The 26,657-nt window shown below is 39.0% G+C and overlaps 1 protein-coding gene across 2 annotated transcripts in view; it reads right to left on the bottom strand.

Annotated features, from left to right (window-relative positions):
• Window positions 1-4,076: 4,076 nt before the first annotated feature.
• The window catches only part of nrip1a (nuclear receptor interacting protein 1a), a 50,870-nt gene continuing 28,289 nt past the window's right edge, over window positions 4,077-26,657 (bottom strand). For both annotated transcript variants that reach the window (XM_053507032.1, XM_053507033.1), the window contains exon 2: window positions 4,077-9,391. In XM_053507032.1, coding sequence (XP_053363007.1) covers window positions 5,701-9,012 — 3,312 coding nt within the window. In that variant the 5' untranslated portion in view covers window positions 9,013-9,391 and the 3' untranslated portion in view covers window positions 4,077-5,700. The remainder of the gene's footprint in view (window positions 9,392-26,657) is intronic.

Genomic DNA, 26,657 nt, shown 5'->3' with positions numbered 1-26,657 from the left:
AGTAAAAGAAACAAAAAACACTTGTTAGTTAGAAAAAAGTCTTCAGCTTGCTAGGGAGCATAAAGATTGGACTTTGGAGCGATGATTAAAGGTCATATGGTCTGCTGAGTCCAGATCGACCCTATTCCAGTGTGATGGGCGTGTCAGGGTAAGGAGAGAAGCGCATGAAGCGATCTCTGGACAAGCCTCTGGAGACAGTGTTATGATCTGGGGTTGTTTCAGTTGGTCTGATTCTACTGTACATTCAGCAACATTATGTGGCAGTAATAGACAGGGGTATCTTAGTGGTTAAGGTATTGGACTACTGATTGGAAAGTCCCAGGTCCAACCGTGCCACTGTTGGGCCCTTGAACAAGGCCCTTCAATTCTATTTAATTTTGTTTGTATTGCGCTTTTAACAATTGACATTGTCACAAAGCAGCTTTACACAATCAAAAGAATTATTTTAAGTTTGTAACCCCTAACCCTCACCTGCTCAAGTCAGTTGAAGTACAGAATAACTAAGTTAACCCATCTATGTAGTTTTCTTTCAAGATGGTGCAGGTGTATTCAATGACGCAGAATGTGAAAAAAGTGGTTCTTTGAGCATGAATAAAGGAGAAAATTTTCTAGACTGTCCCGTCATCGATACAAGACCTCGGCCTAAAATTAATGCAACTCTGGATGGGAAGAAACGCTTTGCATTACATCGTCAAAATACATGAATAGCCTCTTTGCAACATGTGATATTGATGTTTAAGAGGAATTGACATTAAGAGAAAAGGATGAGAAGTTAAGTCAAAATAATATCTCAGAATAGTTAATAAATAAAATTTCCTTTATTGCATGGAATTATGGGTTATTAGATAAAAAAAATTATGTCAAATCTTGAATTAATGAGATACATCAAAATGATGTAATCAGAATTAAAAATAATTAGAAAGATTAAAATTATGTTTTAAAGAAATTAGTTTGTAATTGAATTTTAACAAGTTGAAATAATGTGATGTCAGGTTTAAACAATGAGATATATTCAAATAAAATGACAGCGTTGCATAATAAAATAATAAGATCTTTAATGGAAATTATCATCACACTTATGTTTCACAAATTGTGTTTCAGTATTTTTAAAAAGTCTGAAACTGTTTTGGCAGGAAGTTAATCCTGTCAGCGTGCTCCTTCTTGCCTCCCCTTCCCCTACCCTGCTTTGGAAGACACACACACACACACACACACAAAATAAAAGGAAGCCGTACATGCATGTGACCCAGTTTACGAGGGAAATCTATAAATGTGTACCGGAAAAAGGATTATATTCAGGAAATGTTTAATGCTTTGAGTCGCTTGGTGCTCTGTGTGTTGTTTCTTGACATTTATGACAGTGTACAAGCCGTCTGTGTGATCATGTGCCACGCTACCGTGATGCTACAGTTGTTTCAGTCGATGTAGCTAAATTTACATGAACAGGAAAAACTGAATCTCCTTCTCCACTTTTCCTTATCCTGAGAAGAAGCAGCGTACCTTCAGGCCTGGGGCTGTTTGCTATCTATCGTGTCTCTTTCTTACTGGATTTCTTTTTACAGGCCACTGATCTGTCTTGATGCTGACCCCGGTGGGGCACAGAGCCATCTATTTCCCATCTCTTCCTCTTAAGTCTGAGTCACACTGACCCGCACGCATTAAGGTCACAATGAGGTCCAGGAGAAAAAAAAAAAAAAGATTGTAGGGAATTATTTTAGTAAAGAGGAACTGTGTTTGGAAAAAGCCTAAAAATGATGCCCATTTAAACGTCTTCTATTATATACTTTATGTCAAAGTGCGTTAAAGATAGAAAAAAATTTGGTAATAATCTGTGAGCTTTATTATTATTATTATTATTATTATTATTATTGTAAATACATCTACGTCAGTTTTCTCAGATTTGTTTGTAATCTGGAACCATTTAGTTCAATGTACAAAGACACAACAATATGCTTTAAACCTTGTTCAATATATGGGTGTCATGGTCAAGTGCACACAGGCTTTTGGTTGTATTGTGCATATATTCTTTAAACTTTTTTGAAAAAAAGAGCTACAGTTACGAGCTAATAATTCTACATTGAATGTTACTTCTTATTAATAATCCCCATTTTTTGCCCATTTTCCCCTGGAAAGTTATGACTGGATTCAAATGGTCACTGTTCCCACATATTTTGGTCCTCATGCACGTGGCTTATCTCATTGGTGGCATTTATTGTCACAAAGGAACAGAGTCTAAAATAAAGAATTTCATTTCTGCCTGCTTTATAACCATCTGAATAGAGCCTATTGCTTAAGGTCATCATGGTGACTTTGGTGACAAGTCTACCAGGACACAGCAACAAGCCTGAATAATTTTTTTTCTGTATGTATAATGTATATATGCATTTTCCTCAGGATCCATATACTATTATTATTGTTGTTGTTGTTGTTGTTATTATTACATATGATATGCATCGCTACTAAAGTAGCTCTTTCAGTCACATATGAAGCTATTGTAACTGGTGTGAAAAACATCATGAAATTGTTTGTGATTTTAGGAATCAAATCCGGAGGTTCTAAGCTTTATAATAGTATATTACCACTTACCACTAGGAAATTGATGTCTAAGGTTTTTTGATGTCTAAAAATACTGGAAGTGTAGTAGACAAAAACAGGCCCATTTATGGGCCGGTAAAAAAGGCAGTTGTGTGTAGATATTTATAAAAGAAAAAAGAGTGAGAGAGAAATGCATGTGTATTATAACAATCATTTACAAATTTAGAAATTCCCCCCCCAAAAAAAATATAAAAATAAGTTACTGTATTTATGATATTTTTACAGTTTTTCTTCGTTGCTTTGGTGCTTTTCTCAGACCAGAATGAAAAGTCTCAAAACCATTAGTGCAACCTCCACAACATTTAGTCATTTGTGCACATCATAGTAGCAAGTTCTCCTTCCTCTGAACAAATTGCAAATGCTCTTAGACATGTATCAGTTGCTTTCATACAATTCTCTGCCGTTTTATAACTTTATCATTTGCTTATGTCATGTCAGTCAAAATGAACTATACTTTTGGATGCTAAATAGTCGTTTCCAATAAAACTAATAGTCTATTCATTTCATTGCTTGAGTCATTCCATACAAAATTGTTGAATTAGTAATCAAATTCTATCAAGCAATTTTCATACCTTTCTTTATTATTATTTTGAATATCTCCCTACCTACTGTACTCCCCATTCCTTAATGCGATAGAGGAGTTTTTCTCTGCCTGGAGGTGGAAGGTTTATGACCGGCATTCACATGCACAAATGGCCCTGCTCGCAGCCATGGATGCAGCATGTGACGACATCACAGCAGTCATGCAGAGGGTGGATTCGTTACTCCAGGAGGATGATATCCGTTGTGATGTAGATGAAAATATGTGGCCAGACAGACAGGAACGTCTGGATGTGCCAGAATGATTTATGAAAATGTGAAACATACGTATTCAGCGTCTTGTACTGTACTCATTTAATTCCCTAACTACAGGAATGTCAAACTTTACTGTATATTTTACTGTAAATAGGTGTACAAAAAAGTGTATAGTGCTGTCTTGAGCATTTTCAGGTAGTGCCACCGAGTTCTGACCTTTTTTTTTTGCATTGGAAAACACTAAAAGAATACTGTAAACTGTCATAATGAAAACGTGACAAAGCCATTTGACTGTCTTGTTCATAAAGATGGTGTCAAGACTTCTCATTTTGATGACCCTGACAGTTTCATTGACATGAATACTTGCTTTTGAGGAATGGATTATCGATTTTGAGCAAGTGACCTGCTTTTGTAGGTTATCCACTAGGTTGGCAGTTTGCACCAATTTTTTTTTGAGAAATACACTAACTGCTGTGCAAATGTTAATAGTGATGTGAGAAAAGCACCAAAGCGACTCAGAAAAACTGCAATATATTAACATACACAGTTAGGGTCACCAACAAAAGAAGGCCTTTTGTGTCTTCTATGACCTTTTGCAATTAAGTGTAAATATTTATTTACACTTCACAATAGAATACCAAATGAATCATAAGGGAAAAGCCAAAAAAAGGGTTTTACTTTGTGCATTTTGGAACTTTATTCAAAATCTGTGCAAGTAAACACCAAAAATGAATACATTTAAAAATGATATCACAATTCATATTCAATATGCTGCAGTCCAAACATTTATATATATAATTTTTTTTATGTTGTTTAAAACCAAGTTCTTCCAAGCATTAAAGTAACCCATAATTGCCTTGTTGCTGTACATGACTTGATTGTTTAAACCAGTTTGGTTTCCTTTTTGTAAAAAAAAAAAAAAAAAAAAGGAATAAAAACCAAAATAAATATATATATAGATTTTTTTTTTATTTATATGCACATCTCTTTCAAAAGTTCGGCTATCTTACTCAGCAGTCTATTTCTTAGAATAAACAGACAATACATTTTGTTTTGTTTTTTAATCAGGCTTCATGACAAAATAGTTATGCTTAAGACTTGAATTCCTCCATGAGCAGTAATACATAGGAACCTTCTCATGCATCTGCATGCAGCAGGCAGCTGTGGGCTGTTGAATATCAGACATAACACAACATAGTTGTAGAACGGATTATCGTCGTTTTTACCAAGAGACACATGCAAAAAGTAGGATCGAGAAAGAAAAGAAAAAAAAAGAGAAAGAAAAGTTCTCTAATTATGTACATGTGCACACAGCCGTGTGGACTTTTTTTTGTGTGTTTTTTTTTTAAGAAATTCCAAAACTAAAAGGTTTCTCTTTTTCAGTCATATAAAATAGCCATCTTTCATAAAGATGACGGTATGTACATAAATATAGTTTATAACAAGACTTTAAGATCAAGGGACAAAAATAATGTGTTATATTCCCATCTGTAAAATGTAAGACCATTATCATATACATTATCATACGTGGGGAATGACAGTTGTAGCACAGTACTCCCGTAAAACACGACTATTAAAACAACACACATTTTGCACATTATGCACTAGAACGCTCTCTGCATCTCCGGCAAGCTTGATTCGTCTTGTTTTAATGCATCCTTATTGCACAATGCTAGACATTTATGGCACATGCTGATGCCGATACCTATTCATATAATCAGATTACATCTTCATCTTTAGCTGAGCAATATGTTGAATAATTTCTTATCAAATTACTCTTTTTTTTTTGGTACCTTTTTTCTTCATCGTCATTCAGGGAACTGCAGAAAGAGGTCTCTGCTCTTGGCGTGGTTCAACGAAATGCTGGATTATTTGTACAGTACTTCACAAATTAGTAGAAACAAAAATATATATATATACTGAAATTAATGAAATGAATTAAAAAGATTACCAATATCAAATGCAAATGATACAAATCACATATCATGCACATACTATATCATGTTTTAATACTGATGAACTAATCAAAAATACTGGCTACATAAGCAACTGTGTACTTTTGTACAGCACATCGCAAAGAAAAATTTAGATTGTAGAAAATTTTTGATGCGGATCAATTTTCCTGGATCATGTGACCAATATTTTATACTTCAACAACCAATTAAATTATTATTTTTTTAACATTTTTGAAGTTGGATGTAGAAATTTGCCAGAAATTAAGCACTGATCTTACAGAATAGAGTTTTCATATGAATAAAGAAGCAAAAAGAATGATAAACAAGAAATTTACAAAAGCTAGTCTAGTCTTCTTCATGACTTCTTGAGCGACCCGTTGATCCGTGGTGTGTCACAGCTATGAGTCCCGTTGTGATGTTGGTTTTGTTGCAAGTGGACTTTGAGGTCAAATGCCTCAGATTCATCTTTCTCTTTAGTCTGCGGTCTGCAAGGTCCTGACTTTGCTTCAAGCTCCACTCTGTCTCTAACCAAATGTGCATTGCTCCTCTGGAGCATGTAATACAAAATAGGGTTAGCTTTAGTCAATCGTGGAGAATCTAGGTGACAGTTGTGTGTTTTATCACCATTCACAAAGCCAGTTGATGGCTTCAAGTCTCTCTGCGAGACGAAGTCACGTTTTGACCTAGACAAATCCTGCTGAACATCAGAAAGAGATTGTACTCTCTTTATTCCTGCTGTTGCAGAAGGTGACTTGCCCTGGTTTAAGTTCTGGTGAAAGCCTTCAAGCTCACCGTTGTTACTTGGTTCTTTGATTGTTCTCCCATTTTGGACCGGGCGTTCCAGTGAACTAAATGTTCCCCTTGACTGAGACAGTTCCTTCAAACAATTGTCTGAAAGGAGTAGCTGCTTGAGGACATTGAATCCGCCATTTTCATTACGTGGTGACTCACATGGTGGAAACTTAGCTGGTGGACTGTCTGCCTGCGGAGGGCTTGATGGATCACTGGATTCTCGGGACTCTGGAATTCCAGAGGTTGAGCAATCGCTATCTTCCTTTTGGCTGCCAGAACTACTGGACATTCTCTGTTGGGAACTGACATTTACATGGTTTTCTGGTTTAACCGAAAACTTTCTCTTTTTGGGAATGGTTGGTCCTTGGTGATGTTCCAACGGTTCCTCTTTAATGCATTCCTGATTTGAGTGCTCTAAAAAGTTTGGTTTTAGGTTTTTGGGCTTCTGATGCAGAAGATGACAAAGAAGACCATCCCTGGGGACTATCACTGGGGAAAGTGGCTCTTGTTTTATACTTTCCTGATTGGGAGTGTGGGGACTCTGCCTGTGTGTCTCTGCTAATTTGTTTTGCCATTGATTTGCTACTTTTTCATCATTAAACATTTCATCTTCTACAGGCTCAGTTTTGACAGCAAAATCATTTTGGGCTCTGTTTAAGGCATTCTGCAAGTTTGAATGATTTTCTTGCTTTCCAGATTCTCCCTTTCGCTTTTTGCCCACTTTTTCTTTTTGAGATTTATTTCCTAAAAGAAGCTGGAGGACTGTACGCCGCTCCAGGAGATTTTCAATCTCTGAATTATGTTGCGTAGATTCTGTCACAAGAGATTTCACATGAGTGGTGTTGTTTTTCTGAACTGGTACAGCAAGCTTTTCTAACAAAGTTGAAGACTTTGAAGTTCTAAACTCTTCAGTTTGTCTTTTGACTAGAGGCAGAGGTGCCTTCGGTGTGGGGGAACTGGCAGCATTTTGTTTTCCGCACTGTGCTAAATTTTGTAACAGTTTACTAGCAATGAAAGCTCCTTCTTTGACACTTGGACCATTCACAAGCGGTTTATTCTTACACAGATCTAAGGGTACTGACTGTGTATGAGGAGAGTTGTACATACTGTAAGGAGATGCACGGATGTTACAATCTCTGCCCTGGGAAAATGTTGGCAGTAATTTAGGACTTCCGGTATTCATTCTACAATTAGAGCTAGGCTCTGTTGTATCCTTACACTGACCTGGATAAAAAAGATTGTGATTACTTGTTGATGCAATACTGACCTTGGGTTGGCTCTTAGTCTGCAAATCTGGATTATCATGGGCTTTGTTTTGCTTCTCGATGTGTTTTTGATCGAGGAGCAATTCCAAAAGGGTAACCTTGTGGTGGGGCTTAATCTCAGAACAACTATGTAACTCTCTGGGTTCTGTAGGGAATTTAGAAGTTGGACTCTCTGACGTCCACCTGTTTTTCAGAGACTCTGTGACCTTGTCCTGTGCAGGAGAAGACGAAGAAGAAAGTGGTGTTGAGATGTTTGCTTTGTTCTTCAAAGAGAGGTCGATAGGAGAGCAACTGGAACGAGTACTCTCAGCATCACTGCTATCTTTTGGTAGACTGTTGGAATTTGAAAGTTCACTGTCTGAAAACATTGGTGACCCCCGGCTAGAAAAGATGTTCATGTCCTCCTTTACCTGATCCTGAGAAATAAGTCTCTGTGGTGTGTTGTGGCTGTTGAGAAGCTGAAGGAGCAGACTGCTGCAGTTTTGGGAAGCCCTGCCATGCCTTTCAAAAGGTCTACGCTCCCTGAAGGGATGTGTCCTCCTCCCTGAACCCAGCGACCTACTTTTTCCAGAGTGTAGGCTTTGACCTTGTCTGCTAGAGCTTGTTGCCGTTTGAGAAGGTATCCCATTTTTGGTCGGTAAGGAGCTAAGCCCATCATGGTTTATCTGAGATATTGAAGGTTTCTTCTCTTGGGTTTGCTGTGTGGCAATGGCTGCAAGTCTTTCACTGGCAGATCGTCCAGCTAGTTGAGCTTTAATTGCATGTTCTCTGGAATACTGCTGCAGGTGAGCCTCGCTCGAAAGCAGCAGAGCCAGCTGACTGCAGGCCACACTGGGTTTTGGCGAAGGAGCTGGACTGGACCTGATATTTACTAGACTGGCTACAGCTTTTAGACGCTCGGTGCAGTGAAGGGATTCTGATGAGGACGATCGAGCACTGCGATATAATACTCCTGGAGATTTTGATAACCTTTCCTGACTGGGCTCTCGGTTGTGATACATCTGACTGCTAGTACTGGTTTGGACTGTACTATCTCCAGCCAAACATTGACCAGATTCATCAGATACAACCCCACGCTCTGGTATCTTGTCCTCTTTATTGGGGTTACTTCCCGAACCGGATGCCTTCTGTGGTGTCAAGTTTTGAACACCTTGCTGTGACAGGGCCACATTTTGGAGCCTTGTGCTGAAATTTTGAAGCAGACTTGCCAGCAATGTGCTCTCTCCTTTACATTGAAGTGAACTATTCAGGCCACCACAGTGTTCCTGCTTTCTTCCATCAAGCTCAGGAGAAGCCACAGATATTTTTCGCACTTGGCTCTCACGTTCGGTCCAGACTTCAGAGCGAAGCAGACGAGCTTTCTTCACATGATGTGTTGACCCTCCCTGGGGAGTTGTTTTCTCCTGTTCATGCTGTGCGCTACACTTGGGCAACGTAAGCCCTGGTGTCTCCTTGTTTCTCTGCTCCTCATTGCCTTTGTCAGCCTCACTTCTTTGTGTTGCTGTGGCACTTTGTGCTCCTGCTACCCGATGCATGAGTAAGCCTTCCAGATATGTTAGAACAGCAGAATCCTGGTGTGTCTCAGGGCCAGTCTCTTCCCCATGAGTCATGTTCAATATTATGGTCCCTTCTATGGCTGGCCACCACAACGGAGAAGAAAAATGTTCAGATAGTTTCCAACAAGAGATCCAATGGCTTTTTGCTTTACAATATGGGTTTGCAAGTGATCCACACTGGTTTGAGAGATGAAATGCAACTGGACAGGGTATTTCCCCGTCACAGAAAAGGATGTGCAAGTATCTTGTTTTTTTCTTCTTTCTTTTTTCTTTTACTATGGCAGAAATATGACCATGGTTATGGTGTTGAGTTTCTTGTAAGTTTCCATTTTAGGGCATGTGTAACATGTTTGCTTCTTAGGTACCAACTTAGGCAACAGGGGCAACTGGTCATACCATGATTTCCAGACCACAGGCAAAGATGGACGTTGTCCTAAGCAATAAAAAAACAAAAACAAATATTACATTCATGACAAGCTGGAGTATTACATATATAGATACAGAGATCGTCCAGCAAATAATAAAATCAAGAATGTACATACATTATACATTATATACTGTAATGGAAAGGCCTAAATTAAAAAGGCCTAACTAGACCTGATGAAATTTTTTCATCAGGTTGTTTAGCAACAGTTTGGTGATACACAAGGACAACTGCAGAAGGACATTAAGCGTGACATCCGTCTGGAATCAACTCACACGAAAGATTATGATCACGGATTTGCCCTACTCACTCTTTAAACGGCGAGTGATCAGTTCTGTCCTTCTGCACATAAAAAACAAACAAAAAAAAACCCAAGAAATTGTGGGAGAACTAAAGGCTCTGACAGAACTCTTGCCAAAAATAATGGCACAGCTGCCAGGTCAGAAGTCAGCTTGTATTCACGGTCTACATTCTAAAAGTCCTGTTTCCTCCCTCCTCTCATAAACGTGGATTGGTGAGATGGATTGCTATATAAATTCCATGATGTTATCAATACTAAATGAGACACAAGTTAAGTAATACAACTCGGCGATCAGTAAAATGTCAGATCTAACTACGTACATCTAACCCTAACTGGCACCTTTGCTGGCTTTGCTTTCCACAGACAGTAAAGGGGAAGGAGATCTCTTGACCTTGTCAAGCTACTGCTCCATGAAGCAATGGTGGCAAGCGTCACTCACCACTAACAGCCTTGAACATGAACCGAGCGGCCTCGGCATTGTTTTGAAAACACAGACAAGCGTCTTCACAGAATTGGACTTCCAGTAATTTCGCATTATAATGTGCCTCTGCAGATTTTACCTATCCAGAGTACAATGATAAAACAGCAAAGGTTTATGATGTATAAGCACTCAAAAAGATTTTAGGATTTCACATCTTGGATCTCAGCAAAGGATAAATCTCTTATTGACTGAAAAAAGGCATAGTGTCAAAACGTTGCTGCTACATGTGGAAAGGGTGAGTTAATCAATTCCAGGACGAAAATATTTAAAATATGTTGAATATTACGGTCTTGCTTTCGTCAGCTGCCTCCTTTTTTTGCTTTTTTGCAATACTCAGTTTTTCACACTCCTACATGTGGAGATGACAAACACAGGGCTAAGAACAGGTTTCCTTCACTTTTGGGAATGCAGTTATAATGACAGGCTTCTAAAGCATTTCTGAACTGAAATATAAACATACTCCTGACATATTAAGGTGTAAAACAGGCTGTGTAGAAAAAAACTTGTTGTTTTATAAGTTAATATATAAACCTCACTGGTTTGTAAGTTAATAGAAGTAGTTTTTAAAATAAAAAATATATAATTATTATTTTTTTAAGTGTGCAAACAACGAATGCCTTTCTGCCTAATGTGACATCATATAAGGGAAACCCCTCCCCCGGCTTCTTACTTAGCTCTGCAGTTCTCTTTAGGGGTGTGGCTCAGCAGTAACACATTTGCATATACAGTAAATTCTGTACCTTTAAGGTAGAAAACAGGGCTGTACACAAACCTTAAATGGTTTAAAAAATAAAGTATTACACTAAAGTATGACAGTATAAACTGCTAACCTATAGGTGTTAATATTCAAATACTTGTTTATATTTTGGCAAATACAACCAACTGCTGTATGTTCGATAGAAACGATCAGTACGTACTGTACACACAAACCTAATACGTGAATACAGTAGGGCTGGTGAAATGTTCTGTAGGAATGGCTCAGATTGGTTAAGAGTACTGTATATGTGGGAGCATGTCAGGACTCCTTCCGGAGTGAGCAAGAACAGGATTAAACTTCAAGACGGATATATTTAGCCAGCTCTCAGGGTTCTGCTGCACATAGTGTGTGTGGATAAGACACACAAAAATATGTGATGATATATATATAAACCCAAAAATGTGTCACTGGAGCACAAACGGTGTAAAGTTCTAATGCTGTACATGAATATAAGGTTGTAACCCGTCTAAATTCAAATAGTTCGTTTACTTAATTAAGGTGTAATATACTGTACACTATATCCCCTGTGTATGGATGAAAAAAAAATTGTAAATATTCAGGTACAGTATTCTTACTTACTCACTCCTTTTATACCTCTTTATCCTGTATACAGGGTTGCGCGGGGCCTGGAGCCTATCCCAGGAGACTTAGGGCATTACACGCACGTACCCACATTCTACTCACACACTATAGGCAATTTGGGAACATCAATTAGCTTAATCTGCAGGTCTTTGGACTGTGGGAGGAAACCCACTGAACACGGGGAGAACATGCAAACTCCATGCACACAGAGACGGGAGTCGAACCTGGACCCTGGAGGTGCAAGGCAACAGTGCTGACCACTAAGCAACCGTGCTACCTACATTTTATTCAAGCATTTCAAAATGAGCATTAATGTAAAAAGAAAAAAATCTGTAAGCTGTCACTGAAGTGAGATTATAAATGTGACTGAGCAGAGGTTATTCTATCTGAGCATCTTTAAAATCCTGATTATTTATGACCCCCATATTAACTTTTCTATTCAGGTCTACGACATCATTACATTATCACCGTGAGACATGAGTGAAGACACACCTGAACATGTACCCTCCGGGGGGAAAGAAAAAAAAAAATCTCTGCAAAATGAGCAGCCTAATATTAATGGAAAGGGCTTGATATCCGGACTGGATCCTTCATTTGTCAAGAGCAAGGTTGAAGATTAATTGACCCCGGGGGAAAAAATATGACATAATAAATTATGTCCACGGTCCAAAAATTGTATTCCATTTATGCTATTTAAAATGCATGATGAGGCAAAAGAGGCAGAATCTGCTCCTGTTTGAAGTCAAGGTCATCCCTTGAGCCAGGGCTGTTTGAGTTGATGCAACAGCTGGCGTCCATACAAAGCATTAGGCCCTAATAAAAAGTGACAAACCTGCCCTTGCTTTTGCGCATACCCATTCAACATCTGACAACCCTTAGCTGCGCAGATGTGGCCTCAGCATTAAAAGGTTGGCACGGCTCGACATACAGCGCTGCGAGCACGGCGCTCGAGCTCCGCTTGCACGCTGCAGCCGCAACAACACATTCCTAAGATAACGTTTCATGACTCAGTCCATCGTGTCACCTCTCGAACTGGGTCACTGTGACCTACTTCGAAAGAAGCATGACAGGCATCACGCTCTGCCATTTTCCAGCTGGAGTCCCTCATTAGCGCTCCGCCAATCAGGATGGAGTTAAAGGCATTAGTTTGACCTACATCGCTCATCCGAAAGAGAGGAATCTGCACACGGCTCGAGTGGAATAAACAGCATGTTTTCAGAGTCGGGTCAGGAATTACAGTACGGCGTGACCTTAGACCAGCGGAGTGTTGCAAACGGCAGATAAGATTAGTTTATGTGCGAAATGAGAATTCAACTACAACAGGGTGTGCTATTATAGAAAAATAATCAACAACCAGGTGGTGTGATGTGGCCTGACACTTTATGCAGGTATAATCTTTCATCGGATGTGTGTGTGAGTGCATGGTGTCTTCGTGCTTTGTGGTTTCCTTCCAGTGCTTCAGTTTCCTCACACCCTCCAAAGACAAACAGAAAAGCAAAGTGGCATTTCTAATTCACTAATTGGCTGTAGCGTCTGAGTGTGTGCATGCATAAAGCCTGAGATAGATTGACATCCCAGGGTTTAGTACCCAGAGTACTCTGGGATGGGCTCCAGGGTTCCCCTGACCCTGTACAGGATAAGCAGTATAGAGATTGAATGAGTGTTTGAAAAAAGATGTTTTATTTATTGTAGAACTTCCACAAAAATCTTTTTATGTCATATAAATATTTAATAATATTTAATATATAACTGCTAAGATTTCCATCATTTCGCACAAACTTAACTTGCTTATCAGGAGTGTGTGTTTTTTTTTCTCCTCTGATGATTTTCAAAGCGAAATTCCTGTAAATTCATCGCGTCAGTCATACTCGCTTTCATGTCTGAATCATGACCGATACCAAAAAATGTTGGCTTCGCCCTGTCGGTCCAGCGCTTAACAAAAACACCGGTTTTCTTCACACGTTTCCTGATAACGCTTTGTCTAAACACGAGCTATCCAGACGAGACGATATGAAGTCCCGGGATCTGAATTAGGTCTCGTCTCTCGAGGTGGAGGTGACTCAAAAGATACCGCGTTCCCCTTGTGCACTTTGCATTAGTCAAGACCAAATACTGTATGATAACACCCCAGACGCAAGATAAGCTAAGCATTCTCCGCGAACTCCTAATTGTCTGTGGAAAATGGCTCAATTTCCTTGGAGGAAAATTGCGAGAGCTGCAGGAATCAGACTATTAGCCGATGATTATTCCACAGAATTGTGCTAAGACATTAAGACCTGGGTCATGTGATTTGCTACTGTAAAAGTGGGCCTGTGAAACGCAATTACAGCCCTGCCATAGAGAACACTCGAAAAAGATGTAATAACATCCAAAACGAATTGAACTCTCTTTGCGAATCGCTGTGAGAAAATACAGTGTGTTATATATATATATATAGAGGGTATAAGTATACATTATGAAAACATCCATAAGACAGGCGCTAGGGTGTACGGGTGAGAATCATTAGCCCGAACGACCTCCGAAAAAATCCTTATAATAGTCTCTGACAATGTGCAAACAATAAAATACAGCGTCTTTATCCCTTCTGTCATTAACCAGAGCCATTACCGCCTAATAAACGCCAGGATAGTTGTTATTGTTATTGGCTCTACGTGATGTAATCAGACACAAGGCGACTCGGAGCTGACAAAATATCGACTGCCTCAATATTTCCAGTCCATATTATTGGTCACTGTGGGAAACTTATGCCAAGCCTGATAGCCTTATACAGACAATTCAATGTTTCATAAACACAGGCACTTTAGCCACACCAAGTTTTTTTTTCTCCTGGTGTTTAAAAAGATACGTACGTTATACAAATAAGATCTTTCGAGCTGACAAAAATTCCCCATGTTGCTATTTACTGTAAAAGAAAGACGATAACGATCAGATAGTGGTGTAGGCGTCCCACAGGGTTCAATCAAAGGCTCCGAGTTCAAATCTGCTAGTGTCATCAGCAACTTCCTCTCTCTACATTTAAAATAAACATGGTCCATGCTGCTGCACAGATTTTAATTTTTTAACCACCTATAACACTAAAACCTCCGAATCATGAGGTTTAAATGATACAGCACTGTATACTTATAAATTAAACGCAAAAATAATGTGTACACGGTATAGGGTTAAATAAATTACATTTTTTTTTTTTTCCGATGTCATTTACAGTGACTACACAGCTAAAAAAAAAAAAAAAAAAAGAGGGAATTGTGCTTGCACAGCTTTAATTGTGCTGATTTAAAAAATGTTCGTCATGACTTCTGGTGATACTGATTCAGTAGAAGTAATATACCAATTCCCGTATAAAAGTAATCATCAGCAATACATAGCATGAAACATAATCCAGCACAACCTTACTGTAGTGTTCTGTCTTCCTTCATATGATTCAGTTGGGAAAGTAGGTATTAATGTGGTGGCATAAAATATGGGACGGATTTTTACGTCAGAAACAAAAGTGTCACATTTTGATTCAACTGCTACATCCAAGGACTTCAAACATTCTAGTTTAAAGAGATTAGATCACTGTTATTTCGCTCAAATAGAGGGCAATGCTCAAGTTATGGGGTGGGTCTGGATTTAATTAAGTGAAAATGTAATGAGTTTTTTTATTTAATTTAGTTTAAATTAAATTATGTGCAGATAATTATTTTTAAATAGTTTTTTTGATTATTCTAAAATTCAATTTGATGTTTGTTCAAAGGAAATGACTTGTTCACACTGTCTGAAAAAGGTGTATCCCTTACAGGGACCTACTGTACGGCAAACCAATTCAATTTGATTTGTATAGCGCTTTTAACAATTTACATTGTCGCAAAGCAGCTTTACACAATTAAAAGAATTATTTAAGTTTGCATGAGATGTGAACGTGTATGAATCAAAATGTTAAGACTGTCCCTGATGAGCAAGCCGAGGACGACAGCGACAGTGGCAAGGTAAAACTCCCTGAGATGACAATAGGAAGAAACTTTGAGAGGAACCAGACTCAACAGGGAACCCATCCTCATTTGGGTGAAACATTAAAACAGTAAAACATTTGAATAATGCAAAAATTTTAACAAAAGCTGTATGTCCGTGAATGGCGATCCCGGCCAAGCTGGCTTGAAGCCCACTGCAATCATTCCTGTCGACATTAGGCAAGTGGAACACCCAATCCTTAAAAATCGACGAATAACTTGTCGCCAAATTGCAGAAGAGACACATCTATCTATGTGAAATGTACACACAATCGTTCACCAACATCACTTGCATGTTACAGGAACTCGGCTGGGAGTTACTGCCATATCCCCGTACAGTCATGACCTCGTTCCAGTTTCCACATGTTTGGGCCATTAAAGGCGTTCCCGGGAGGCCAGGGTTTCAGATATGAACCAGGCTCCGCAAACATGGCTTTGTTGACAAATCCTGGTTTGACTTGAACACCCATCGTGTATTGAGTATAAAAAGTTCTATTAAAAAAAGTAACCAGGATACTTTTGTAACTCAAATCAGTTCTTAGCCAGACGTTTGAACATTTTTTCCCACTAGGGGCCTGAAATGATTTGGTTGGATTTCTACACCGATTAGGTTACGGCTAATTTCTGAGTCTGAAGAATATTATACATTAAACCCAATCTTTACATTCACAAAGTCAGTAAATGCATCTACAGTAAGAGCATCAAAGTATCATGATTCAGATTAAGGTATGTTTGAAATTTGTACAAGGGCGGCACGGTGGTGTAGTTTATTAGCACTGTCGCCTTGCACCTCCAGATTCCGGGTTTGATTCCCGGCTGGGTTTGATTCCGGTCTCTGTGTGCATTGAGTTTGCATGTTCTCCCCGTGCTTGGTAAGTTTCCTCCAGGTTCTCTGGTTTCCTCCCAGGTAAGGTTCATTAGCGTTTCCAAATTGGCCTTAATGTGTTTATGTACGTGTGTGTGCCCTGCGATGGATTGGCACCCTGTCCAGGGTGTACCCTGCCTTGTGCCCTAAGTCTCCTGGGATATGTCCCAATGTCTTAAACCCTGGTCTGTATTGCGAATGTATGCAAGCGCGACTGCTCTTGGTAAATCTCGGTACATCTAGCTCATTTCTGGGCCTGAAAAATGCAAACAAAAGGTTTCAATTTCACAAGCGGTCAGTCTGTGGAGCTTATTACCAGGCCTGAAAAATCTATACATAAACAGCAGCTTTAAATGTTCAAACCAGGTGGATAAATTACATGTGACTTACATCTATTATGAGTTTCATCTTAGAAGTTATTAAGTAGTCGAGAAACAGTTTTAAAGGTTAGTAAGGCTGTACACCTCACCTTGAAGTAGATGAATGAGACCAAATAATAATGGCTAATTCTATTAGAATGTAAACAGCCCACTTTTGTAACTCTGGTCAGTTGCTCAGCCAGACGTTCAATCATCCCAACACCGAGTATAGAGACCTACCATGATGCTGAGCGTTGATGCCAAGAACAGGTACAGTGTGGTAATCAATTTGCTCTGCAGGCTGGAAGGCAGGTCTGAATACTAATGTCTGCACAGCACCCCCTTTCCCTCAGTTAGACACTCTTTCCTCTCTTTCTCTCTCTCTGCTATATTTTTTTCCCTCCTGTCTTCCTTTCTGGGTTTGACACCTCAATGTGCCCCGATCCAGAGCAGTAGCCAAAGGGCAACGACTCGTCCTCTGTGCAGATAACCACTGCCACTAATCAAGTGTGTGTACGTGAGTGTGTGCGCGTGCTACACTATGGGATTAGAGGGCTTGCTCGGTGCGACTCAGCACAGAACAGTGGCTAAGTGCTCGCACAACAAGGTCACCATTAAACCTGCAGTAACCCTGCCACTGCTTCTCATCTCATCCGCACACATACACACACACACACACCGATCCTAACCCTCATTTCACTTTTTCAAGTGCACACAAATCTCCGCCGCCAATCTCCGCCATGTGGGGATAATTCATCATATTTTACTAGTGACGGCTTTCCACCTCGCCTCAATGATATTGCATCCTGGCACGGTGACAGGAGCAAGGCGCAAGGCGGGTTCCTCTCCGCCTCTGAGGATGCTCCACTGCATCGCCACACACTCACTTTTATACCTTCCAAGTGTGTGCATGTGTGTGCACTCAGGGTTGCAATCCGGACTTTTTTCCCTTTTTCTTTCTACTGTAGCTATATAATGTGGTAGATACATTAGCACTGTCAATCAATTACAATTTTTTTATCTAGTTAATCAAATTCATAGTCAGATTTACTTGTATTATAAACGTGCAGTGTTCGGATAAACAAATGCATAACAAACTGGTTAGCGGAAACAAATGATAATATTTTTATAAGATATCATAAAACTGTAACATTTAACAAATTTTTTTTATTTAAATCTCTTAAATGGGACCAGAACTGAATGCAGTGCTTGGGTACTATGGGGCTGTGACATCAAACCGACATTGGGGCTCGAACCCAGAACCTGAAATCCAAAAAACATCAATTTACAGAACCTTAACCACCTGAGCCACCACTAACATAAAAACAGTTTCTTTGAAAGTTTCTCAACCACACAACTATGGTTTTATCCAAACTTCTATCCAAACTAGAAGCTTACAATGATTTAGACTCATTAGGTTCCCTTATGTTAACCATGAATTTGTTCAGTTTTCAGTAATTCAGAACGCACAGAAATCTAACAGGATATATAATTAAGGTGACATGAATGTCATCATCAAATACTAACACAATCAATCAAGATAATAGACTCAAAGGTTTTATTAATTTATCAATTATTTATTTATTAATGAATATAAATTATCATTTATTAAAGAATTTTATTACTTTAAACTTATTTATATAGGTACATCTAATCTTGTGGAACGTCCATGAGAGTTAGTTCCAGTTATCACTTGTGTACTGTATACTATACTACTATACTATACTGTTCTGTACACTTCTGTACTTGTACTACGTATACTATAAACTAATCAGCCCTAACATTAAAGCGCAAAAACATTAAGCATTTCACTTCGGAGCAGCTCAGACCGCTCGGGCCACTAGGCGTGCCACCCACTAGGTGTGCCATGGTGTCTGGCATTGAGATGGTAGCAGTAGATTCTTAGGGTGTGTAGATTCGCCCAAGGCTTTAATTATTCCTGCTGTATTTCTCCGATCTGTGCAGCATTGTTTTTTTTTGTGGGATCGGACCGGACGGGCTGGTCTTTGGTCACCACAGGTATAAATGAGCCCTGGGTGCCCATGACCCTGTCTCCAGTTTACTGGTATGTTCTTGATTATCAGTGTTATTCATTCTCCTGGCAGATCTGTGTGGTGCACTATACTGTATATCTGTGATTTGCCTTGTGAAAGAAAAATCATCAAAACCTTACTGCACTGGGTTTCGTATAATCATCTTTTTTGCCATGTAACTGGGACATCTTTTTTTTTTTCTTTAAATGTTTAACAGACATGCATTTTTCGGACACATCAAGAGACATATGGGTCGCTGAAGTTAGAAACTGGAATATTAAACATTCAAATGTTTTTTGTTTTTTTCTGCTTATGAATATGTAAATACGATTGCCCTACATTGTCTGTTATTTCATTATGTAAAGACAGTCTAGTTCACAACACCCAGTTGATAGGAGACAGCAAAACAATGTCCTTATTCTGTCAATAAGGACGCAGCCAGAGCAATAAAGGGTTACTGAGTACATAATGAGCATCATTATCACTCCCAGACAGAAGGATTTGACCTCCATGATGCTGTTTCCTACTCAGCGGGAGGGTGAGGAAACAGAGACTGACAGAGAAAAAGAGAAAGAGGGACAGAGAGAAAGAGAAAGAGAGAGAGAGAGAGACAAAATGACATGCAAATGAGGGCGAGTGAAAACAAACGAACAAAAAAAAAAAAAAATCAACTGCACTGAAAATGTTATTCTCTTCACTCTGGACTGAGAATAAAGACAACCGGGGGGCGAAGGACGTTTTGGTGCATGTTGTGTAACGCGTCCTTGACATGTTGACGTGAGGTGACACTTTGTCACCGGCCACCTGGCAGATCTTCCACCTTCACGTGACCTCATCCTCCAGCGACCTGAAACGCCAGGCCCCTCCTCCCATCGCCCGACAAGCCCCTCCCCCTGCTCAGACAAGGTCGAACGGGTCAGCGTGTCCTCATCTGTAATCCGCTGCCAGTCGTCAGCAGATGGGGTTTGGGGCCGGGGCGGGGGGAGGCAGCCTCGGCGACGGAGCGAGAATGCCCAATTAGGCAGCTGTCACACAAAGCGGGGGCTGCAGAAAGTCAGTGATAGAGGTAGGGAGGTAGCGAGGAAAAAAACATCCCCTGCTGTTTGCTGAAAGGATGAGCAGCTGCGCGTGCCAATACCAGCGATATGTTAACCGTTTCCACCAGAAAGGGCATGGAGAGAGCGTCAGGTTGCTACGTTCACTCATACTTTGTGTTAACAAAATATTAGAACCCGCGGCATGCTCGGCTACTTAGGAACCTGGCTCGGGTTCTAGAACCTCGGTTAGGACCGTGCCAGGTTTGCATGCTGAAAAATTTTTTTTTTTTGCTTTCATGCCTGTGAAATGATTCATGCTCACATTAAAGATATATTAAGACATGTAAAAGGGGTGCAGCAGCTCAAAAAAACAAAAACATACATTTTTATGTTTTCTATAACAGCAGCTACAGTAGTAGTAGTAAGTAGTGCAGCTACAAATGATGGGTTTAAATGAAAGCAATCATTCTGGAGAACGCATTTTTTATAAAAACACCTCAATTATAGGGAATTTATATGAGTGGCAGCTAATATGTAAATGTAAAAAAACTACATAGGTTTAATTGGTGAGAAAAGGAGTCTCCAGTGTCAGAGAAAAAACAAATGTTTTTACAGTAATTGCTCTAATGTAAGAGATGACATAAACTAACTTTTCTTTTTTCCAAAGGATATTTCATAACATTAAACATAATTCTTATTAGGACATCATTTTATTTGTGCCGTAGCTAATCACAGCCATGCAGGTAGTCGGTATAATCGTACATTTGCGAGTGCGATGTTGCATCATACAGCATAAAGACGAAATTAATATCGAGTAAATCAGGGATGCACCGAAATTTCGGCCGCCGAAAATTTTCGGCCGAAATAGCATTATCGGTTTCGGCCGAAACGTAAGAAAGCGCCGAAAATAAAAGCCGAAATTGTCGCCACGCCTCTCCCATCCTCCCGTCTCGTTCGCGCTGTCATTACGCATCAAACACGGAATATGTCGGCGGTTTGGAAGCACTTTAAAGTTTCAGATGAGGACAGCAAAGTTGCAATATGCAAGATTTTTTTAATACAAACAAAAAGAAAATATTTTAAACATGTTTTTTAATGAAGCCATTTTCGATTTCGGTATCGGTTTTCGGCCAAGTGCATCCAAAAATTTCGGTTTCGTTTTCGGCCCAGAATTTTCATTTCGGTGCATCCCTAGAGTAAATAATATTCTACTCCAAACTTTACAACCAAAAAAATCAGTGGACCAGACCTAAAACTCTTGTATCACAGCAATGAATGAACTCCTGGGTAGGAACAGGAATCCAGCTTTGTCCCACGCTATTGTCATTGATTATTCCTCCATAGGAACACACGCCCGGGGCTTTTATTATTCCTTACATGAAGAACAGGCGATCTCCGACAAAGGCAAAGAAAAAAAACAACAACATTCGCCTTCTTCTCTACGTAGTTGCCCTCACAACCTTTTCCTCACTGTCACAATCCGTCCCGCTTCTTCGCCATCTCCCGGAAACAGCCGGCAAACTTGAGTTACCGAATATTACAAGTTTAATCAGCAATAAATGAGGCCCTGGAAGGGAGAGGGAGCTGACTGTGGGTTGAATAATCTCCCCATTCTTAATTAAATGACTGAAGAAAAGCCAGCACATTAAAGGAAAGAGAGCGCCTGGGTCCCCTGCCTTCTCCCTAGATGGGAGAGAAGTTAATAAGACAGCGAAGCCTCCGCAGCCATCAAGAGCCAAAAATCAGGCGCCGAAAGAACAGAGAGTTTTCAAGGATGTGACCGAGCTCTGACAGAATAGGGCTGAAGGCGAGGAAGATAACGGCGCTACTGCGAGACTCGAACCGAAAGCAGCACTTTAATATAAAATCAGAGACGACAAGCAGAAGTCTGATCGTTTGCAATGCACAGTGTGAAGTTCACATAAATTACACATCTCGGTCGGATCGCCGGAGTTTTTTTTCGGTTTAATTACGGAGCAATCGTGTGACGTTTATGAAGGAAAGAAAAAAAACAAGAACACCATCTAATGAAGTGTACTCAAAGAGAGGCGGTGAAACACTGGAAATACTTTTATGATGAAAAAATCTTTTCATCTAAATAAACACTAAAAGATCTAAAAGAAGTAGCTCTTTATATTCCATCCTTAACCCTCTATGGCATGGTGTTGCCCTCAGGCAACAAACCACTATTTTGACTATTTTTTAGTAAAACATCACACTAAAAGCCTGATGAGAAGTCTGTAACCAATGAAATTTAATGTGGGTGTGGGTTTGACCTTTTGTCTGGGGGTGAAACAGTTTTAGTCCCCTTATAGCATGAGGCGACAAACCAAAATCTTGTGGGAGGCCACATTTTATGATTGATATATTATCAGGGACCCCAAAGCTCCCCAAAACTTTTGTGAAATAATTTTTTCCTTCTAAAATAAAATTTCATGCCATAGAGGGTTAATTTACGCATCAACAAAGTTTTTAACCTAAGGAAATCTTGAAAATCACATAAAAATAAACAAAACAAGTCAAGTCACTGGGAAAGGAGACAGTTTTGCACAAAACCAGGTCACTGTGGTGCGGACGCATTTCTGATTAACATTAACATTAATGCAATGAGCCTTATCATTTACTCCTTAATCCAATTCGCCTCTCCAAAATGGTGAAATTTACTTACGAAAAGTTGTGTACATCTTATATAGTCCGCACTCATAATGTGCATTTGTTGGCCAGACAATCACAAATTAGATTTGATTCAGATTTTCTGCTTTACAACAAGAACAGGAGCCGCAGATTGTTTTATATGACCAAGAACAGACCTGTTCAATTATCACTTTGCTAAAATAAAATGTGACCATGGCAACCCTGCCTCCAATATGAACGTGCAAATTATGTGGAATAATTATTGCAGACATTGGACTGTGTCTTGTTAGAGAAAATGCTTGCAGATCCAGTTGTACCTTCAAGCTTATAAAGATTTTCAAAGTAAAAAGTTAAACGGTAGGGTGACAAATTATGGAGGTCCAACAGCAATCAAGATACGGTAACAGGTTTAAGTCCAAATTCCATACCAGGAGACACAAGGTGGGGTACACCCTGGACAGTCACCTTCGCACACTACGGGTAATTTGGGAACATAAATTAGACTTATCTGCATGCTTTTGGACTGTGGAATGAAAACCGGAGTACCCGCAGGAAACCCACCAAGTACAGGGAGAACATGCAAACCCCATGCACACATACCCCGAGGTGGGAATCGAACCCGGAACCTGGAGGTGCAAGGCACAACAGTGCTTACCACTAAGCCATTGTGCCACCAGGCCTCAAACTATGAGGGTTAAAGTAGAAACTTATAATAAACTCAAATTGATAACTAATTTTCGTAAATTAGTGACAGTTTCAGCAAGGAACCAAGCATGCCTAGCATGACAATAAATATTACAATACAAAGTAATAGCCAGCTGTGACTATACTAACTGCTGATATAAAGTCTAGTCAAGTCAAGTTGGCTTTTATTGTCATTTCAACCATATACAGTTCAGTCCGGGACCAAGGTGCTACATACATGCAACACCATAAATTAACAACACAACTCTACCGGAACCAGCTCGGTAACTAAGAGACCTATTTAGCTGACTAGCTCAGATCTGATAGATTAACATTTTTTTTTTTTTTAAGTTAACCTAAAACTATTTCTATACAAAAAAGAGACAACAGACAACAAAGTGCACGTGCAAATGTGCAAACAAAGAGCTACCGTGTATGTAGCAGCAGATACCCGTCATTCTAGTGAAGGTCTCATTCATGTTGTTTAATTTTCAAGCTATGCAATTTCTTGAAGCTAAATGTTAAAAATAAATTTAACTTTTGAATTAATACCCGTTATAGTGACGTGTCCTGATGTAGGTTGGAAATGTAGCAAAAAGTTGAAATTTAAAGTAGAGATACAGTAACAAATTTAAATACAATAACAAATAAAAAATTTCTCAGCATGCTAAAAGGGTTATACTTGTTTACTTCCCCGCTAAAGTTTTTTTTTTTACTAGACTATACAAAGCCTTGAAGCACATTCAAGCACTCCGTAGCATGAGTGAAAGTTTTCTTCTATATGAAGTTTGATCTACTTCCTAGGCTGCCTAATCTTTTTGAGGTTTCTGTGTTATTGCTTAATAAACGGTTTAATAAGAGATGCAAAGTTACAGTAAAGTGTTTTAATTTATTAGGGGGTTCCCAAATAACCGCGTGACAACGATACACATCTTGTTTGCAGTTACTGGTAATTCCATGTGGAAAGCAGGCTCAGATTTGGGTAGTGAAAGTAAATGTGTAGACAACTTGCCTTTTTTTTTTTTTTTTTTTTTGCTCCTATATTAGCGCATGTGGTAACATTAATAATAAAACACAAGTCCAAGCATCTGGTTACGTAAAAAGCTGACATCCGTTAAAAAAATCACAGACACGTGCAAGTGCCGATTTCCACATAAGGAGGTAAAAGACAAATCTACTCATCTCACGGGACGAGTTAAAAATGACAAATTCTTGTCATGCAAATGTGGCAAACGGATAGTACAATTTGAGTGAAACTAAGGCTTTTTAATGCTTTTTATTTGTTTTTGTTTTTTATCAGTTTTCAACAGTAAAGGTTTGAGTTGTTACTTGTTAGCAACTTATATTAATAATATAAAAATGTCCTTATTTTAATAGTTGTTTTTCATTTTTGCTGTCTGTATTGTAAATCGTGAATTATATGAATTAGCAGTTACTATAAAACTGTAACATAATCAAAAGAAACACATTAATAAATGCTATCATATAATAATAAATTATCAGGTCTATTTATGATTTAAGACAGTCCTACACAGCAAAAAGCCGTATACACAAACACATAAAGACATGGCAGATTTTTATGGGGACCGGGCATCAATTTAATGATTAATGCAGAAAATTAATATTATGCCTATATTTAAATCTCATCTCACCCTCAATCTCGCTAACTGAAGGGAAACATGGTTAGCCCTTTTTTTTTTTAAAGTAAAAGCTGTAGAAGACTATGTTTTGTGAGGACATTTGAAATTATCCTACATTATGAGGACCGCTAGTCCTATTTGGTCCTAACCGAAGACTACATACATCTATTTGTACAAACAGACATAAAAATAAAGAGGTTACAAAACATTAAAGTCCAAATGATATCTGGCATCTTAATCCTGAGGTTGTTTTTTATCTAATTTAATTTAAATAGCATGTAAATCAACAATGTGAGAGGCTACGGTAGTGTGTAATTTTTTTGCATATTTAAATATTCTAAAATATTTGTTTATGTATAGACCCTATATACAGTATACACATACTGTATAATATATAGGATCTGCTAGTTTATTAATAAATGCATAAATATAATTTAAATATAAGTAGTTAGCTACGCTAGTTAGCTTCCTAAACAATATCTTAAGCTGTTTAGGTTAAGCAATGTTATACTGTGTAAATTTACAAGAAGCATGTTTGCTAGCTAGCTATATAAAGTTAGGCTAATTAACTTGCATAATTTAATTGCATTATTAAAACGTAATATCTGCAACCTAGCTAACATCAGTTCATCTAATTGAACCATTACTTACGCTTTGATACACTAAGCGTCCGTTCTAATGACTCATTTCAGCTTTTCTTTATAGCTATTATGGATCTAACTGAACTCCAAGTATGACGATATATTAGGTTTCACAATCATTTTACAAGTTCATCTAACCCTCCACATACTCTACTCTTTACTTCCTGTAAATGACTCCACAAACAGCGTTAGCATGTAGCCAGGACAGTTGACTAGCGCTGTGTCTCGATCCATCCTCATGGGTGGGTTTCCATTTCCTACCCTTGGCCTTCTCACAGTGTCTCTGTACCGCTTTCCTGTCCTAGAAGAGCTGACTGCACACTTCTCCCTTCTTTGACTTTAAATAATAATAAGCACTTTTGAAGGACTTAAAAAAGACAAAAGTAATGAACGCATCTCGGCAGAGGTAACTCAGCCCTCGCCATAGACGAATAGACAGGACGAGGCCTTGCAGTAGTAGCGCTCGCTTCCACCAGCGCTAATTAGCACAAATGAAGCGGGATTAAGAAGTTAATGGGCGGGAAATGGCATGACTCGCAAAGCTAAACGAGTCAGCAAACTTTAGGCTGGTCGTCTTCTTGAGCAGTGTTTACACGCTGTTTCGCCATCAACTTTAACCCATTCTGTCTGGCTTTAAATGTGTCCAAATACCTGCCGGGTTTATTCTACTACATTTGTTATCAGTTATTATGTAATATCAAAAATTTTTGAAATTAATAATTTAGCTTGTTTTCTGTTTTGAGTAGAATGGTTATGGTTACATAAATAGTTAAAACAAGGAGTATAAGGAGTCTTTATGTAAAAACATTGCCTGTCTACCAACAGGACTTGATACATACTGTACGTCCCTTTATCCACCCATCGAGCAACCTCTATAGCTGAGCCACACTACAGGAAATTTGAGAATGTCAAATAGCCTAATCCGCATGTCTTTGAACTATGGCACAGGAAGAACAAGCAAACTCCACGCACACGGACCACGATGCGGGAATCGAACCTTGACCACAAAGGTGCGAAGCAACAGTGCTAACCACTAAGGCCACCATAAACATCCATGAAGGAGAGCTATTATGCTGAACTCACTTTTTTAAGTCATATTTAGACATTTGGATGGGTGTCGGGTGTGTGTGTGTGTGTGTGTGTGAGTGTTCACATAAAAAAAAAAAAAAATTTTAAGAAAAAAAAATCCTGCTTGTTCGTTTTATATTTTTGTATTAGTCTCCTAATGTGACCTCATATAAGAAGGTAACCCTTTGTAACCTTATGAATGTT

This window comes from Clarias gariepinus, chromosome 11 (assembly GCF_024256425.1).
Source record: "Clarias gariepinus isolate MV-2021 ecotype Netherlands chromosome 11, CGAR_prim_01v2, whole genome shotgun sequence".
NCBI classification, from domain to species: domain Eukaryota; kingdom Metazoa; phylum Chordata; class Actinopteri; order Siluriformes; family Clariidae; genus Clarias; species Clarias gariepinus.
This window is presented reverse-complemented; position numbering and strand designations above follow the sequence as displayed.